This window comes from Amphiura filiformis, chromosome 1 (genome assembly GCF_039555335.1).
Source record: "Amphiura filiformis chromosome 1, Afil_fr2py, whole genome shotgun sequence".
NCBI lineage: Eukaryota > Metazoa > Echinodermata > Ophiuroidea > Amphilepidida > Amphiuridae > Amphiura > Amphiura filiformis.
The window spans coordinates 75798659-75817974 of NC_092628.1; the positions used below are offsets into that span (position 1 = coordinate 75798659).

The 19316-nt window shown below is 37.3% G+C and overlaps 1 protein-coding gene across 1 annotated transcript in view; it reads left to right on the forward strand.

The window, feature by feature from the left end:
* Positions 1 to 4331: 4331 nt before the first annotated feature.
* Positions 4332 to 19316, forward strand: part of LOC140153362 (exportin-7-like) — a 37782-nt gene continuing 22797 nt past the window's right edge. The window contains exons 1-12 of the mRNA XM_072176096.1: positions 4332 to 4420; positions 9572 to 9718; positions 10258 to 10351; positions 11051 to 11121; positions 11943 to 12038; positions 12692 to 12757; positions 13583 to 13687; positions 16042 to 16080; positions 16512 to 16638; positions 16994 to 17067; positions 17645 to 17764; positions 18840 to 18986. Of these exons, the coding sequence (XP_072032197.1) occupies positions 4403 to 4420; positions 9572 to 9718; positions 10258 to 10351; positions 11051 to 11121; positions 11943 to 12038; positions 12692 to 12757; positions 13583 to 13687; positions 16042 to 16080; positions 16512 to 16638; positions 16994 to 17067; positions 17645 to 17764; positions 18840 to 18986 (1104 nt within the window). The 5' untranslated portion in view covers positions 4332 to 4402. The remainder of the gene's footprint in view (positions 4421 to 9571; positions 9719 to 10257; positions 10352 to 11050; positions 11122 to 11942; positions 12039 to 12691; positions 12758 to 13582; positions 13688 to 16041; positions 16081 to 16511; positions 16639 to 16993; positions 17068 to 17644; positions 17765 to 18839; positions 18987 to 19316) is intronic.

The window sequence follows — 19316 nt, forward strand, 5'->3', positions numbered from 1 at the left end:
TTTTAGCCTGATCGATTTTGGGAAAGGGAAGATGTAAAATTGTTTATTTTACAAACTTTTGAGGAAAATTGTGTGTTATTTTGTAGAGTTAAAAGATCAAAGTGACGGTTATGAATGAGGTTAATAACTTTGCATCGGTTATATATCGGGCATTGTGAAAATCTAAACATTTTGCTTTGGACCTCGGAACATCCCTCGGGGCTGCGCCCCTCGGGATATTCCTCGGTTCCAAAGGCAAAATGTTTAGATTTTTCACAATGCCCTCCAAATAACCGATGCGCAGTTATTAACCTCTAATTCGGACTAGCGAACCTTATATAAAATTCGGACTAGCGGACCTTATTTAAAATTCGGACTAGAGCACCTTTTTTTGATTCGGATTAACGAACCTGATTAACAATTCGGACTAGCGAACCTTTTAATAAATTCGGACTAGCGAACCTTCGGACTAGCGAACCTTCGGACTAGCGAACCTTCGGACTAGCGAACCTCCGGACTAGCGAACCTTTTTTTTCGGACTAGCGAACCTTTTTGCGAATTCGGACTAGCGACCGTCACATACTCCATTGAAATACGTGTTCGGACTAGCGAACCTTCGGACTAGCAAAGCGACTACCTTCGTACCCGCTAGTCCGAAGGACCGCTAGTCCGAAGGTTTGCTAGTCCGAGGTTCGCTAGTCCGAACACGTATTTCAATGGAGGACGTGAGGGTCGCTAGTCCGAATTCGCAAAAAGGTTCGCTAGTCCGAAAAAAAGGTTCGCTAGTCCGAAGGTTCGCTAGTCCGAAGGTTCGCTAGTCCGAAGGTTCGCTAGTCCGAATTTATTAAAAGGTTCGCTAGTCCGAATTGTTAATCAGGTTCGCTAATCCGAATCAAAAAAAGGTCCTCTAGTCCGAATTTTAAATAAGGTCCGCTAGTCCGAATTTTATATAAGGTTCGCTAGTCCGAATGATAAATAAGGCCCGCTAGTCCGAATTCTAAATAAAGCCCGCTAGTCCGAATTTTCTTTAAAGAACCTGATCAGCGCCATACACCGGTCTCAAAATGTATTGGAGGTGTTTGATCAAACATAGCGTGTTACCTGAGTAGGTGCACACAGGTTCACAACATTGTTCATGTTTTGCAATGTTTCTTTAAAGGTAATGATGGCAAGTACATAAAAGTATACATTTTCAGAAAGGAAACAATGCAAGTAACCCAATAAGTTTCCAAATCGATGAAAACTGTATATTTATGTTCTAAAGACATAAAAAGTATACATGGTATAGATGCTGTTTTGTTTTTCAAAAGTATTTGAATATTTATTCCTTTTAAAAATTACTGATGTAGGTTTTGCAGAATGAATGAAATTGCAATCAAATATACACCATCGCCTCAATAGTAATGGATATAATTCAAAACAACAACGAGAGCTAGGCCTATTATGAATGTCTAAAATACAAACTTTTCTATTTATTTTATTTCTTCATTGATTACTTTCTCTATATATCCTTATTCCTTTAATTTTTCTTTCTTTCTTTCTTTCTTTCTTTCTTTTTCTTTCTTTCTTTCTTTCTTTCTTTCTTTCTTTCTTTCTTTCTTTCTTAAATTCGGACTAGCGGACCTTATTTAAAATTCGGACTAGCGAACCTTATTTATAATTCGGACTAGCGAACCCTAAATCAAATTCGAATTAGCGGACATGATTTTAAATTCGGACTAGCAAACCTTATATATAATTCGGACTAGCGAGCCTTATTTAAAATTCGGACTAGCGAACCTTGTTAGAAATTCGGACTAGCGGACCTTATTTAGAATTCGGAATAGAGAACCTTCGGACTAGCGGACCTTCGGACTAGCGAACCTTCGGACTAACGAACCTTCGGACTGGCGGGCCTTCGGACTAGCGGGCTGTAACCTCGGACTAGCGGGTACTCGCCTTTTCAGATAGGCCTAGCTTCAGATGAGGGAAGGGGTGACAAGGCAAAGGCTCTTCCCCCCTGGCTACTCTACTGTGTGGTGTTTTTTTTTGTTTTTTTCTGGTTAGAGCCATTCAGACTAGGTACGTAGGCCTACAGCAATTGTTTTTAGCAAAGAAGGTAGCTCTGAAGATTCTCATCCCTGGTTTTTAGGGACCATTCACAAACACTTGTTAGGGGGGCCTGATGCAAACATATTTCATCGCGAAATTTTTTCAGGCCCCCTCCCCCCTTTTTGACATGAAAATTATGGGCCAACCCCATAGAAAAGCATATAAACTCAGTTTTTCCAGGAAAATTTGTGGTCATTTTTTTCAGCCCCCCTAACAAGTGTTTGTGAACGGTGAGGTGAAGCAATTTTTCAAACCTGATTTTTTTGCATATTTGTGATGTTTACACATGTCCCAACTTGCACCTAAATGGAATCAGCCAAATTTGTTGTCTTTGTAGGTCAACAGAGCAAAATTCGACATTATCATATATTCAAAAAAATATGATAATTATGTCCTCCCATAGAACTGCATGTAAAATGGCCAAAATTACTAGTGGGGTTTCTTTCACTTTACCTTGTTATTCCCTTCCCGGCAGTTATTACTAATATTATTTCAAGTGACATCTTCTTTTTTTATTCTGGTCCGCGAGGTGGAGCAATTTTTTTTTGTCTGAGGTGGAGCAATTTTTTTCGGTCAACATGGTCAGAGGTGGAGCAATTTTTTTGCTTAACAATTAAAAAAACCAACAACTACCAAGCCCCACCCCTTGCATATAAATGGTGCGTCGGGCTCTGTGTCCTGGCTTTGGATATCTAATGGTGCGTCCCTTTTAAGGACGCAAACAAAAGCGGGCCCGTAAAAACAAAGAAAGGAGATGTGCATTAACAATAGCTTTTGACCCACACTTTCATAGGCCTATTTCACTTGAATATGAATTTAATATGTTACTTTCTGCTTTTGCCACAATGATCATCCTCGTTATAATGAACACTTCGAGAAAATTATCAGTGGAGTGCAGCTTAATCGTGGGAACACAAATTGCAAATTTTCGCACGCTTCGCACGTATTGTGCCGGTGCCCTTCAATGTTCATTATTTAATCATTTAGCTTAAAATTGGTAATTGGCTGAGTTGGTATAAAAATTCTATACCGGTATATAAATAAATAAATGTCCCCAGATTATTCATGACTCCCCCATTCCAAAGAAAATGACAGCCCCCTAAAGCAGAAGAAAGCAAACCTTACATTTGATATTTTTTTGCGTAGGCCTATAGGCCTAGGCCTAAGCCTACATCATTTTTGTAAATTTGGCTTTGTTCCGTTTTTAGTTTACATGTATATTATATATAAATTCAACTATCATAAAAAGATCAAAGGCGGAAAACATAGGCCTATTAAGGATCAGAAGAAGCCTGATGGGATCAAAAAAGTAGGTCTACACTGGGTAGGTAGGACCTATTGTTTCATGTTTCCTAGCATGAAAATTTGTAGGCCTAATGAAATTCAATATACACTGTAGGCCTACATTAAATCATAATAATTGAACATAAAAACGTTTCTCATCAAGATTAGTACGCCCAGTAGGCCTCAACGCATGAACAATTCGGAGATGTTTTGGAGCATTTTGTCAGACCTTTGAGCAGTATGGTGAAGAAGGACTTTTTGTTGGCTCAATCAAATAAGCGCTTGTTTCAAAAGAGATTAAAATTGTCGAAATTGAGTTAGGCCTACTTGCATCAAGCCCCGGCATCAAGCCAAAAAAGCCAAAATGGTGGAAATGTAGTTCTTTTTCGTGGTCAAAACCTGAATGTTCTTCAAGGAGTGTCCATAAATACTTTGGTGGGGGGACTGGGCACATTGAAGCTTTTGGAGTCAAAACTTTTTTTGACCCCCACAGAGCACCTGAAACTTTTTTGACCCCCCCTGTTAGGCCTAAACATACAAAACTTTTTTGACCCCCCATTTTTATTTTTGGAAACCTAAAACTTTTTTGCCCCCTCCATTTTGCCCAGCCCCTAAGCATGCTAAGTGAGTCATTAAAACACTCCCTTATCAAATGAAATCAAGACGAACGTAAAATCAGTAGGATTAGGCTTACTTTTCAAAAATGTTCAAAGTAGTCAAAATCAAAATAATAAAAGTTTAGAGCCTATAGTTCAAAAAGTTTTAGAGGTACATGTAATACGTATTTTATAAATAGCTTTGAATATTTAAATGTGCAGCAGCAGCAGCAAAATGTTTTGAGTGCTGCACTGCATGGCGCTGTGCAGCAAATGGAAAAGGAATCGCCCGATTCACAGTACCCAAAAATAGCTGCTCTTTGACGAAATTGACCACGAATAGAAAACAGCTGTTACGAGTACGTTCCATGAAAGTAAAGAGGGTACATAAATACAACGTAAAAATAGCTGCTTCTTGACAAAATTGTTCACAACAAAAACGACATCAAAACATGGCGGAGATCGAGCAGGTAAGGCGATGCGCTCGTTGGCACATGTGAATCGCGCAAAAATTAGACAGTACTTTAGTTTGATTTCTGCATATAAATGAAATGTTCAGATTAAGTTTTCCACGGAAATTGAATTTACGAAACAATATTTGATGCAAGATTGTTGTGTTCGCTTAAAATAACCAATGCCATGAACCGCGAAAATAAAACATGCAAAACCAACCTCCCAAATTGAAAATTCGAAATTCATACGATCATCTCCATCACATTTGCTACTAAATAGTATATTTAGATGGTATATTTACGTTTAAATAAATACATCCATCCATGTTATGTTAAACACTAACATGACTAAAATAATAACCTGTGAATGATGATAAAATTCATGTTTTTAAAAAAGAATAAATAAAAATTAAATTAAATTATATCATCAAATTCAAAAGATCAGTAAATTTAATTTGGCCTAGACCAGGGCTCGAAAAAATGTTAATTTCCCGGGAATCAAGCTAAATTTCCCACAATTTATAGCATGTTTTTATACACAAAAAGACACAATTTCCCTCCAAATACCATACTTGCCCTCCAAACACCAACATTTCCTGGGAATGAGCTTCCCACATTCCCCACTTTTTCGAGCCAGGCATCAAAACTTCATGATTTTTCATCATTGCATTACGGGGTCAATCTTATTTTAAATTATATTTATTATTTTAGGCCTTCAGTTACTCGAGCTTCGAATTTCGAACTCGAGCTTCGAATTTGCACACGATAGTTACGCATTCGATGCTACAAATGTACTAGAGTACGTTGCTATCGTTTTTTTAGGCGGACAGCGCCGCGGTGCAATTTTTTGTTATTTTGTAATTTATTCTGTTAATGGTGAAATTTGGGTGAAGGTTATTGCGATGAGTCAACTGTATATTTTGAGCAAGATTTGCCTATTTTGGACAGTTTAAAATGTGCTGAAGTGATAAGTTTTAAGACTAAAAGCAACATTTTTGATGCGATCATTCGATCGCCTGCCGTGATTGGCTGTATTTACTTCTACACAGCCCTCAAATTAACCCACGGCACCCATGGCATTTTGCTGTGGGTGCCCATCCCCATTGCCGTAATGCCCTCAAAATATGTCCTTTTACCCAAGGCAGTCACTTGCTGTGCCCTCTAATGAAGTTGCCATCGGTGCCCCAGCCCTGCCCCTCCATTATAAAATCATCTATCTATGTTTGTGTGTATTTTCTTCACTTATTGAGAAATTGCCGTGGTACCCTTCTCAAATTTTCAACAGTTGCCATGATGCCCTCTTGAAATATTACAAACTGCTGTGCTGCCTTGCCTTTTCAGTGAAAATCCAAGGCAATTATCAACTTACCCTAGAAAAAAGTTGCCGTGCCCCTTCAGATCCTTAATTCGAGGGCTGCTTCTACATGTAATGTATAATCAAATTAAGTAATTCTTGGCCAAACTGGAACACTGTGAACGCTAGTGGCTCCGCGATAAACACACGCAAATATAGCGCGGTACAGAAGAAAGTATACATGCGCCTTACACTGCGTACACGCTTAGTACACTACATGGTCCATGGACGCAACGCGCATATTCCAGTTTGGCCAAGAATTACTTAATTTGATTATAGACTTCTCGATCGAGCAAGCCTTCAGCTCCAGCTTATAATAAGGCTTAGCCTAAGTCTTATACCAGCCTAACCAGGTAATGGATTTCATATTTAAATCAAACAAACTTGTGGAATTGAGACCCTCTCTGACCATTGCTGACTGAGTGACTCTGCCATGCATGCTGGTCTGCTGAGGTCATGTATCATGTGTATAGCAATAAACAATGATCATGCCTTAGAATATCATTATCAATAACATGGCAATAATTCTAAGAGAAGAATTCTTTTCAAGTTTTCGTCAACATGGCATTTCGGAAATTAAGGTTCTTCAGCGGTCTGCTCACAAGAGCTCAGAAACCCGTCTCTTCGCAGACGACTGTGAGCTGTACAAGCGAATATCATCTGCTTCAGACTCCTCACTTCTTCAAGTTCAAGATGACTTGAATGCACTGCAGAAATGGGAACGTACCTGGCTCATGGAATTCCACCCATCCAAATGCCAGGTCGTGAGAATCACAAATAAACGCAAACCAATCATCCATGGTGAAATCCTGGAGACTGTCGCGTCAGCCAAGTACCTGGGCTTGCATGTGGATTCCAAGCTTAACTTCAACGACCACATTGACGCCATCACAAAGAAAGCAAACTCAACCCATGCTTTCCTGGGACGCAATTTCCACCACTGCAGCAGATCAATCAAAGAAGCCACCTACATATGACTTATGTTAAGCCCAATAGCAGAATACGCCTTGAGGCCCGCGGTGGCTTGGGACCCACACACTCAACGGAACATAAAGAAGGTTGAGCAGGTACAGCGCAGTGGAGCACGTTATGTCATGGGGAAATATGACCGTAGGACAAGCGTGACTGGCCTACTAAAAGATCTCCAATGGCCAACTCTGGAAAGCAGACGACACCAAAGCAGAATGTCCATGCTGTATCGCATCCGCTACAACTTGGTTGACATCAGATGGAGAGAATACCTCAACAAGGCGTAAATCCCGCACCAGAGGTCATAGCTCCAGATTCTGGATTGGTCACTGCAACTCCAACCAATTTGCTAACTCCTTCTTCCCAAGATCCAGCCGGATTGGAATCTTCTGAGGACAGATCCTGCTGAATACCCATCCCTTAATGCCTTCAGACTGGCATTAAAGGGGGATGCCAAGTAACCAGCAGACATCTATAGTATTTTTAAAGCACTTCATCACTGTAAATATTTTGCACTGAACTTTGCTGTCTGCAATATCTTGGATGCGGAGAGCACAACACACTGCAGTGCGATTATCTTCTTTTTGAAGTCTGCACTTACACAGGAAGAAGAAGAAGAAGCGTCATGACAGAAATGCTTTTGGGGTCAAGTGTCCAAAAGGTCACTGATCCCAAACTTGGGTTGCCAGTCTCCAGATGAAGGTCAAACCGGGACAACCAAAATGAATGTCTGACAACCAAAAATGCTGTTGGTAGTTCAGACAACCATCAAAATTTGCACCGATGACTACTGAGCAGTGTTTACTCTCTCTGGAATTTGGGTGTGCCAAATGAAACATTTCCCCCCAAAATTGACTCAATTTTGGCTCAGCAATTCCTCAAATTGACTAATTGTAATACAGCATTGCAAATTTGTGTGCGCCAAATACAATTTTCACTGGGCCAAAATTGCGCCATACAGACTCTGAGTAAACACTGCTACTGAGTAAGCTTAAAATGCATTGCATAAATCTTGAAATGTTCAGAAGAAATCATGACCACAAAATGTTGGTGGTTGTAGTAAAAAACTGGTGAGAATTAAGTTGTATGTGCACTTGATGAAACATGAATCGGTAAAGTGGCTTGGTGCATGGACCTACATGTACATGTAGTTGTACATGTAGTAAAGTTACAAATTTCGAACGTTTGAGGACTTCTTGTTCTCAAGTTGTAGGTACTCCCGTTGGGTGCCTTCAGGGTTTTATTTTGGCAAGTTTGCATTAGTATATCTAGTAAAATACTCACTTTAGAAACCTGTGTCACTGATGTATGACTGTATGTCATCTGTGATTGCTTTAAAACTTATTCAACGCATCAGCTATTGTCCAAAGAACAGGCCTTTGTTTATAAGGAGCTCAATTGCTCCAAAGCTCCTACAACTAGGAGTGTGATTTGTAGAGCCCCCTTAATATTTGAAATCCTGTGTTTTATGACAGGTTTTAAAAAAGGTCTGAAAGAAATATTTAAAAAGATGATTTTTGAGTAATTTTTATGAGCAGCGAAAAGTCCACTCCACGACTATGTACGATATAGTGATGAACGCATGTGATACATTCATGTAGCTCCTTGGAACTTCCGGTCTGAGTTATGAGTTCCAATTATTGGAACTAGCATGGACCAGGTATTGCTGTCAGGATGAGATTTGACAATCTACGAATCTAGTATATTATCCTTGTTTTATAACATTTACAGTTCTTATCAAACCAAGGTCAATCCCAGGGGCACTGGTCATTGACAACTTGGGCGTATCATGTGTTACCAAGATGCCTCAAAAAGCACCCTAAACAAGTATTTGCAAGGTCTGAAAATGCACCCAAAAACAAGTATGACAAATACAATTTCCTATAATTAAAGACAGAGATAAAAACAATTTATCGCGTCTGACGTCACTGTCAATTACGATCCTTGATTGGTTAACACCTAGGTTAATCAGCGCGTAAAAGGAAGACCGATCTATCTGGTGCTGATCGGAGAAAAGGAATAGCAGCAAATGGCGAAAAAGTTCGTACTTTTACAAGGCAAAAAGCAGCTTTTCTAGGCATTGTGGACATGGTGCCTTCACCAAAGAAAGTTTCGTACTATAAATACCTAACTTTTGAGATGGTTTGCATGTCGAAAGGTGCAAAATCAACAATAAGACTCCTGGTTATAAATCCGCGTTCAGCAAGTCATCATCACGACACTTGTAAACAAACCGTGCTCGAGTTTGATTGACAGGTGACGTCAGACGCGATAAATTGTCTTTATCTTTGTCTTTCATTATACCCTAAACAAGTATTGACATTATTTTGACCTCCATTAGAAGCAAGTAAATCACATCATTTTCTTGAACCTAAAACCCTTCATGTACATTGTATAACAAAGTCTGGGAAATTACAAATTCCTAAAGTTCATAACCGATCAATCAATAGTTTGCTTCAGCAATGATATACTTGGTTTTTATTCCACCAATATAAATGTCTTTCCATGCAGAAGGTGACCATGTACATGGTGTAGGAGTTGATGAAGGTAGAGCTTGTTCTTTTATAGTATACATGTACATGTATGCTCATGAATTGACATTTGGGACAGTCTGCATTCAGATATTTAGGACAGGAAGTATAAATAACATGTTTAATTCAGGGGTGTGCTTGTCTTGATTTTGCCAGATTTTTTGTGGCCAAAATTTATGCAATTTTAATGATTTTCAGCCTGTTTTAGGGTATTTTTGACCAATTTCAAACTGCTTTTATGTATTTTTTACTATTTTCTGGATATTTCATAATCTTTGAATCACATCCCTGTTAATTTTTTCTTGTGTTTAACAGGACTTAGCACAGCTGGAAGTGCTGTGTAAGCAACTCTATGAAACCGCAAGTACGGAACAACGTAGTCAAGCTGAGAAAGCCCTTGTGAGCTTCACTAACTCACCGGACTGCCTCAATAAATGTCAACTCCTTTTGGAAAGAGGCACGGTAAGCATGATTAGTAGATACTTGTACTCCTCTAGTTGTGTATAGTATGGAGTGGGTCAGACTCAGACCCTCACCCTTTTCAATTTTGCCCAACCCTTTTCACCAAGGCACCTTTTATACTTAAGTCACATTCCCCTGTCTTTTGAAGCATAAGTGCATAATGCAATTTATGGCGAAGCCATTCATATCAATCTGAGGTCCTAGAAGATCTGTAGCTGGCACCTTAGATAATAAGCTGATATTATCGTAATTAATTCTTAATCTTAGTTGAAACAACCCAATCCTTTAACTCCCACCCTTTATACAGATACCCACCCATATTCCAATTTTCTGACTGTCAGACCAGACCCTTTCTAAAGGGTGGACTGCCCACTATTTTGTGTCTGTCAGTTTGATGTATGTTTAAAGAAACTGGTATCCTCAGTGTCAGAATTGGCTGTATGTAAAGACAACAGGAATCGGAAATTTGTACTGACAATAGGTTAAAACTTAAATGATATAATTTGAATACATGCATTAAATATATATTTATCTTACAGTCTGCGTATGCACAACTCTTAGCTTCAACTACCCTCACAAAGCTTGTGTCAAGGTCGTCTACAGTTTTGCCCTTGGAACAGAGAGTCGATATCAGTAAGTATTAAGTCTTATTATTCGTGCCCTGGGTATTACATATATTAACTCATGGAAAACTTCCAAAGACCCAAGTTATTATCTGCAAGATGTCCTATCACACCATGTCAAAATATTTATATTTAGTCTCAATCCAGGGCAAAGTGACATAGGGTTTAGAACTTGCATTAATTACTGATTGGGAAGAAATGCAACTTTGCATTCTGCCTAATAAGATTTTTCATAGTCTTCATAGATCTTTGTGTGTAAGGTGCACCTAAAGATTATCCTGCCTGATCTGCAGTCATAAAGGTCTGTCTTGCCATATATTCAGGGTTGTAGCTAGCCTGGTTTTAGTGGTGGGCTCTTAGTTGTTTAAGTCCATGAATGGCTCGGGACACAATATTTTAAGTGAACACAAGTGATCGGGGATTAAGCTCCGTGTGTATCACCCCCCTAAAAATAGTTTTTTGCTCTTTTCATGATGAAAAAATCATTTAAAAAATTATTATTATTATTATTTTTTTAATATATTTTTTGAGTGTGCCGAGCATCCAGTGTCAGTGTGCGGGGCCGCCCGACGCCGCCCACCGTAGCTACAACCCTACATATATTATGTGTTTAGGTCTTTTCTTACCATATTATACTTATATAGCAAATTATGTTAATTTTGTAAGATGCACGCCACTGATTAATTTGATTTACGCTATTCTATTTCAGAAAACTATGTGTTGAATTACCTAGCCAGTAGGCCCAAGCTGCCTACATTTGTAACTCAAGCACTTATACAGGTAAGATATAAATGCATAGGAATAAAAGTAAAGCCTACTTTGTGGCAGGTGCTGGCAGAGCACCATGTTTAATAAGTAACTAAACTTCATATCATGCTAAATTATATTTTCAACAAATCATTTAACCTCGCTATCTAGTATCTCTGCTATGCTCTACAGTCCAACCTCCCTAATCCGGACCTCATTTATACGGATCTCTCTCTTATCCGGACATGTGATATTCATAGAAAGACATGTTTTTAATGCTTGAACTTGATTCCATGCACTGAATCATTTAGAAAGCGATAACAATGTGGCATAAAGTACTCAAATACCATCTGTCAGTGTTATTACCTCATTTTGAGTAACCTACTATTACTGTCTCAATGTCAGCACTTCAGAAATTCAATGCAGGATTGCGTATAATTCACTTATCCTGATGTTTCACTTATCCGGCCAATGCTTGGTCCCATCATGGGTGGATAAGAGAGGTTGGACTGTAGTGTCAAAAACATTTTTTCAGTTAAAGTTAAATGCAGTTTATTCAGTTCTGTAATAAAATTGATATACCGTATGGTGTGAATTGATGGTGGAAGCTTTTGGCATGGCATTATTGAGATGCAAATTGTTTAGAAAACAGACCATTATTTAGTGTGGAGAAAGTCGCCATAACTCAGAATTTTGTGTAGCTGCAATGTCATCTGATTAGAAAAGTTATAATGTGGCACAGTGTAGTCAAATCTCACTTCCATCTGTTTTAAGTTATACTGTGGTCTTAGAGCCATATCATATGTGTTGAATTACAGGTGTTACTTGTAGCATTTATATTTTTCATTTTACAGTTACTAGCCAGAATCACCAAGTTAGGATGGTTTGATAGTCAGAAGGATGACTGGGTTTTTAGGAATGTCATTGCGGATGTTACCAAGTTCCTTCAGGTGAGTGTAGCCCCATTATAATCGAAGTCCAAGTCAAGTCTATCAGATTACCTGTCTGAGCCATATCAGAGTCTACCCGATTCAGAGATCAACTCAAGTCCTTGTCTACTCTGTGGTGGACTTCCTAACCCAATTCAGAGCCTTCTTTCCAATTCAAGGCAGCAGAAGAGCTTGTTTTCCTATCTGAAGCTGAAGAAGAACAAGTTTGGAAGGGGACTATGAAATGAGCACTGTCTGTATGGTATATGTGACCCGCTCTGAGTGACAAAACCCGCCATAAGTCGCACTCAGCCATTTCGAGATACGGCGAGTCAAAGTTGGGAAAGGGGTGAAAAACCTTCAAAATTTTGTTTTTCAGTTTTTATTATTTTTATTACTTCCACATGCTTTGATGGATTTCAATGGTACTTAGATACAATTACTCTTTTATGTCAACAGATGTGAGGTCAAAGATCATTTAGGGGTCGTTTGTGGTCATTTAACAAATATATTCAATCTCCACACATTTGCCTCGTAAATTGTGGGGACACGTTTAATGCATCATGTAATTTATTTATTGACTTTTTAAAATGATAAACGCATGTGTTATTATTGTGTCTTTATAGTTGTTTATTATTTTTAAATGTGTTATTCTTGTTTGTGTTTTTGTTTAGGGCTCAGTGGACCATTTTGTGATAGGTGTACAGCTGATGTCACAACTTGTCAGTGAAATGAACCAGGTAGGGATAATGTATCTAAACCGTTTAACATGCTTTGTAACAGTGATGATAACAGTCAGTAATCAGAGATGCCAACCCTCCCTATTTTAGAGGGAGGCTCCCTATTTTTGGAAACATTTTAGTCCATTTTGACACCCAAATTTGGCAACCTCCCTATTTCTGACAAGTTATGTGCCATTGAAGTTGCATGTAATTTTGAAAACCTCCCTATTTTTTTTTATTTTATTTTTTTGAATCCGTCCTATTTTCTGGATGTTAATGTTGGTATCTCTGAGTAATGTATCAAGGTAATAAATAGAATGCTTAAGGTGGTACTACACCCCTTGATAAATTTTTGCATTTTTCTCAAAAAAATAATAACACTGGTAACGAAAGTTATGTATATTATAGGGGCAAGGAATCCAGTTTCTACACTGTAATTTCTGTGACTCAAGACAAGCGGTATGTTATTTATTTAAGAAAAGAGGTACCGCTAGAATGTACCTCATTTCTTAACATATATAATGAACCACTTGTCTTGAATCACTGAAATTTCAGTGAAGTAATTGGATTCCTTGCCCCTATAATATACATAACTTTTGTTACCAGTGTGTAATTATTTTTTGAGAAAAATGCAAAATTAGTCACAGAATTTATCAGGGGATGTAGTACCACCTTAAATGAATATCCATATAGTACTAAGCAGTGGTCATATATTTAGACCTTGAAGCAACATGTTATTTTCACTTTCATAATGGAATCTATCCAAACACAGGGCAAGACTAATGAAACCCATAATTTGATTTAACCATGTAATAATTGTTGTGATTCAATTTCAAATTGCAGCCAGACACAGTGCGACCGCTAACAAAGCACAGGAAAATAGCGTCATCGTTTCGTGATACGCTGCTGTATGAAATATTCAACATGGCTTGTAAATTACTGGGGCAGGTGAGTAAATATTGTCAACAACATAGGGTGTGTGTATGTTTAAACACCAGAAAACAAGGAGGGGCACTTGATCGCATGCACTCCACATTCCAGCCGTGGACCACTCAGCAATGGAGGAACCATCCTCAGTTTCTGGAGGTCTGCAAATGACCGCAAATGCATGTATAATGTATTTACGAAATACGTCCTCTATCGCAGGGATGCCAACTAGTACGATTTTGCCATATTTTGTATGATTTTTTTGTTTAAAATACGATTTTACGTTTTCCCCTCAAAAAATGCGATTTTCCGTTTGGCCTATCGAGAAAAAAAACGTAAACGACTGACGGCTGGTATATGAGACTACAGACCAGGCATGAGAATTCTCAGGTTTGAAGGTAGATGTCAATTTCACTTACCAGAGTTAAAATAACTGATAATTTGAAGCCTAGCGTTGTATAAAAGTTGAAACAAAATCGCGCTTCGTTCCGACTCCACTGCCCGTTAATCACGCATTCTGCCGACTTTCGGATGATGCATGCACATTAAAAATATTTAACATGTTTAGTAAGCCTACAAGATGGTTTCCGAAATAATTTTCTCTTGACTTTCAGATGGTTCATGCACATTAATATTTTTTATTAAATATCTAACTGCTACCTATGCAATGTCTTCTGAAGATACTTAGTCAACTATTTAGCTCTGTTGGTGCAAAAGAATAGGCCTACAAGATGGATTCCTACAGCGTTTTTCTGCCGACTTTCGGATGATTGCATGCACATTAAAAAATATTTAACATGTTTAATAGGCCTACAATATGGTTTCCGAAATAATTTTTTCTTGACTCTCAGATGGTACATGCATATTAATATTTTTATTAACTATCTAACTGCTACATAATTATGCAATATGCAAGTATTTAGTCAACTATTTATTGGTGCAAAAGAATAGACCAACAAAATGGTATCCTAACTGCCAACTTTCGATTAATGCATGCACATTAAATTAAAAAAATTTATGTTGCAGGCATCTTGTCAAATATGCTCTTCAGTGTTTCAAGCATATATCTATGATGTGAGGTAGGCCACACCGGTCCCCCCCCCCCCCCAAGTGGGGGTGGGGGGGAGGTTCTGTTGGAATAATCCACTTGAATCAATGAATTATTAATATAAAATTGTGCATCATATACACGAAGGTCAGCCACACCGTTTCAAAAATGCCTTGTACATGGTTAAGTATAGGAAAGGGTACATTAAAAAGTGCTATAACTCCAAAATGGAGCCTCTTTGAAAATTACATTTTAATTTCTTGTTGATTCATACCTTGTCCTTGTGAAAATAGTAATCACCAGTAGCCCCGGGTGGGGGTGGGGAGGTGGGTGTTTGACTTCTGGTGGAATGGTCACTTGAATCAATGAATTATGAGTTTGTAATTGTGCATCATATATATGAAGGCCAGCCACGCAAATCATGTAATAAAGCCAGTGCAGCAGTTTCAAAAATACCCATGTACATTACATGGTTAAGTATAGGATAGTGGACATTAAAAAGGGCTATAACTCCAAAATGGAGCCTCTTTGAAAATTGCATTAACTGTCAAATTTGTCTTCTGTAAGGGGCTTAAAAGGGTTTTTACAGTGTAGAAACACTCTGACAAACTTGAAAACAAGTCAGTTTTTAATGTTTATAGCTAGTTACAACAAGTGAAATTACACATGATCTCAAGAAATACAGTTTTGTATGACAAAATACAGTTTTTGGGGTCTGTGAGTACAGTTTCTTGAGTTGCAAGGTTGGCATCCCTGCTATCGTTATGTAAGATATAACAATATAAATTCCATAACCATAAAAATACACAAACAAAATGGCGGAAAATGTCCTCAGTGTGTTGATAGAGTATGGATTCGGACATCCATGTTTGCATAGTCCTAAACAGCGTCCACGTTTGGAGACGATTCCACGTAGGGGTGAATATGTGTGAGGACAAACACATGATCAGTGGACATTCACAAATAACATAGAAATGCATTGTAAACAATGTCTGCTGTTAGAGGTGTACAATGAGTCCGCTATCAATGGTAACAAGTAATCCATGGTAACTTAGGCAAATGGTTATTTGCAATTATGGTGAAATCTCAATTGGTGTATTGCACTCCACCTTTGCCGGTGGTTACAAAATGTATGGGTGTGTATACTATACACACATGGAACATTGATATATAGAATTGTGTATCGGTAACCATTCATTTAAACACAAGATCATCTGCAAAAATTATCATGTTTTTTCTATTCGTCATCTGTTGTGGAAAATTCTTTTGGTTCATTATAGTTTGATTAGAATCTTGTTTAATTTACTGAATGTTCTTGTTGTTTCAGGCTTCTAAGGAAGGCGTGGATTATAATGATGAAAACAAGGTAAGGTTACTTATAATTTTATTCCTTCCTGCAGTTCAGTTTTAGCTTATTGGGAAAATAAAGCATGATTGTTTTTATTTTGATTGTATTCATAGTCAAGAAATATATTGTTGTTAACCTCTAGTCCTAATGTAAGGATACAAGCCAAGCCTTGCTAAATTAAAGGTAGCACTTATAACCTGTTTTTCAGAAATTTTAAACAAAAATGTTACAAAAAACATGACTGGCATGATGATTGTGGTAAGGTAGTGTAAAAATATATGTTGGGGCAGGAATATCCTGCTTAAGCGATAAACAACAATAATAATTACAAAACACAATTTTTTTTAAAATACACTGCAGAAGTAGCCTCTTTAAGTGCATTGCATTAACCCACAGGATAAAAGCTTCTTTTAAACCGTCACATATTCCCACTTTTCTTTCTTCCTCAGCATTCACTTATGACACAGTTGTTGAGACTAGGTCACAACTGCTTGACCTTTGACTTCATTGGTACATCGACAGATGAGTCCTCAGATGACCTTTGTACTGTACAGATTCCCACTGGTTGGAGATCAGGTAAGCTGTCAGATAATTTGCAGTGTAAAATAGCAAGATTTGGAAAAGGAAAGTTATATTGCAGTTATAACCATCATTCTAGTTATGAATGAAAACTTGGGAGTTGTAATTCTAATTTCTAACTTTAGAATTTCACATGATTAATTTGAAGTCATGACAAACTGTATGCAGCTTCCAAAATTTGTTTTGTTTTAAGGAATATATAATCAAATTTTTAAAACTGTTTTAACAAAGTAGTTTCAACTTTATGTTGCATATATACTATCTGCAATTTATCACCTTACAACATTAATGCTATCAATAAAGGAAGAAAATGTGCTTCATAATTATTTTGTCCTACCCATTTTATTTTCAGCATTTTTGGACTTTTCTACAATTCACCTGTTTTTTGACTTGTACAAAGCTCTTCCTCCTTCGTTATCACCTCTGGTGAGTAGTATGTCACTATAAATAGTCTTGGTTATTGTGTGTTTGATGAATTTATGTCTCTGTTGAAACTATTCTTAGCACATTGCACTGCACTGGGGATTGCGCCATTATAAAACAATCAATAAATTATTATGGCCGTCTACATATTAAAGACAGTCATAAGTAATAATTCTCACTTGACTGCATTTCAAGAAATCTTATCTCTGAAGTCCCCTGATAGTATTTTGAAAGCATCTATCTGACATTTACAGAAATTCAAATCATCTGAACCTCTGAAGTGATGAAACCTTGAATTCTTGGATCCAGCTTGATATCATTAATGTGGTTGTATACACTCAGAACATTTTTGAGATTATAAATGAGCATTGTATAATACAAGATGATTTTCCGAATGTGATATTACTTGCCACAACTTCAGTAGCAGTATGTTAATCTTACAGAGTGGTCCAAGATGCTTAATTACATTCATAGTTACTGTGTTATGATCCTTCAAAGGGGAAAGTTTAATAAAGTTTTTGTCCTATATTCTCTTTCTACCACAAAATACTGAATCATTTGTACTTTTGATTTTGTTCAGGCGCTATCGTGTTTAGTACAAATAGCATCTGTTAGAAGGTCTCTATTCAACAATCCTGAGAGAGCAAAGTTCTTAACACATCTAGTCACTGGAGTCAGAGGAATCCTGGAAAACCCACAGGTAGGTCTCAGTATATGGCAACTTAAAAGAGAGTCTACAGGGAGACATATTTTGTTTTTGACATGTGAAAAATAATATGCTTAATAATAATATGATTAATGCTATTGCTTCTATCAGAGTTATTTTTAAAACAACGGATTTTTAAAACAACAGAACTAGCTTAAAAAGATATAGTTGTTACATTTTTACACCCAAAACTTAGACTGAAGTATTAATATTTCAGAAGAAGTCTTGTTTCATTAAAAAAAATCTGACCCTGCTGCTGAATTTGGCTCAAAACTGTTTTCTTCATATAAAGTCCCCTCAAGACTCGAAGAGTTTACCAAATTAGGATTGTAAAAATTATTGGTAGCTTATTTTGTTTTACACACTTGGTCTGATTTACAATGTCACATAGTGGCATTAAATTGTTCATTACGTAAGAAAAGATGAAGTTTTGAAAGTAGCACTTTGGTCCATGCAAATCTCACAAAGCATGCAGAATATATATTGCAGTAGGTCATTTCCTAATTAAGTACTGCATTGTTTGTGAGTTGAATGGCCCAAAATGCAACTAGAGCCATTGTGACCGAATGTGACATTGTGTCAAATTATGTCAAACAAAATAGACTACCAATTACTTTTGTAATTTTTAGTTTCATAAAAAACAGTTTAATTTATTCTAAAAAGTATTAAGGGGGAACTTTGCACTTTTGAACCCTTCCCTTTATATTCAAAGTGAAATAGAGCACTCTCAAATCAATGGCACATGTACCATTTATTCTGTCATACTTGGTATATTGCTGCCTACATACAAGGTCAATTCTTGTTGGGATACTGTTCACCTTTCTTTTTGAAATTAACTTTAGTTTTATAAGCTGTAATGGTTGGTTATCATTTAAGGATATCAAAATCTATTTTAATGATTAATGAATGCAGATCATTTAAACATGTATTTTATAGCTTGGAATTTCTGTATTGAAATTGAATAACTTGAATCAAGTACATAAATTGGTAGCATTCTTTGCAGCAAGAAAATGTGTTTGGCAAATACTGATAGAAAAACCTTATTTTTGTCTGCTTTTTCCCTTCACAGAGCTTATCTGATCCCAATAATTACCATGAATTTTGTCGACTGTTAGCTAGACTGAAGTCAAACTACCAACTTGGGGAGTTAGTCAAAGTAACTGATTATCAAGATGTGATTTCACTCATAGCAAAGTTCACAGTTCAAAGTCTGCAGGTAAGAAACTGTCAATCATTAATCATGATGATGTGTACCAACACTCCTCTTTATTCATCTGTTGCACATACATCCTTATTAGGCAGTCATCTGATGCACACAGCTACAACAAAGCTCACCTGTGGGATTTACTGCTGCTGAGCCATTTTCAACCCTGAACTTGTCACATTGGGAGCTCAACTAACTGCTCATCCCTTCTGATGTAGATTGCTCATCACAAAGCATTTTGTCGCAAGCCACATCTCCATTTATTCTTAATGCTATTCTGTTCTTACCTATGATTGATCTGTGTATAGACAACGATATCTTTTGAACCTGGGCATTTCATTT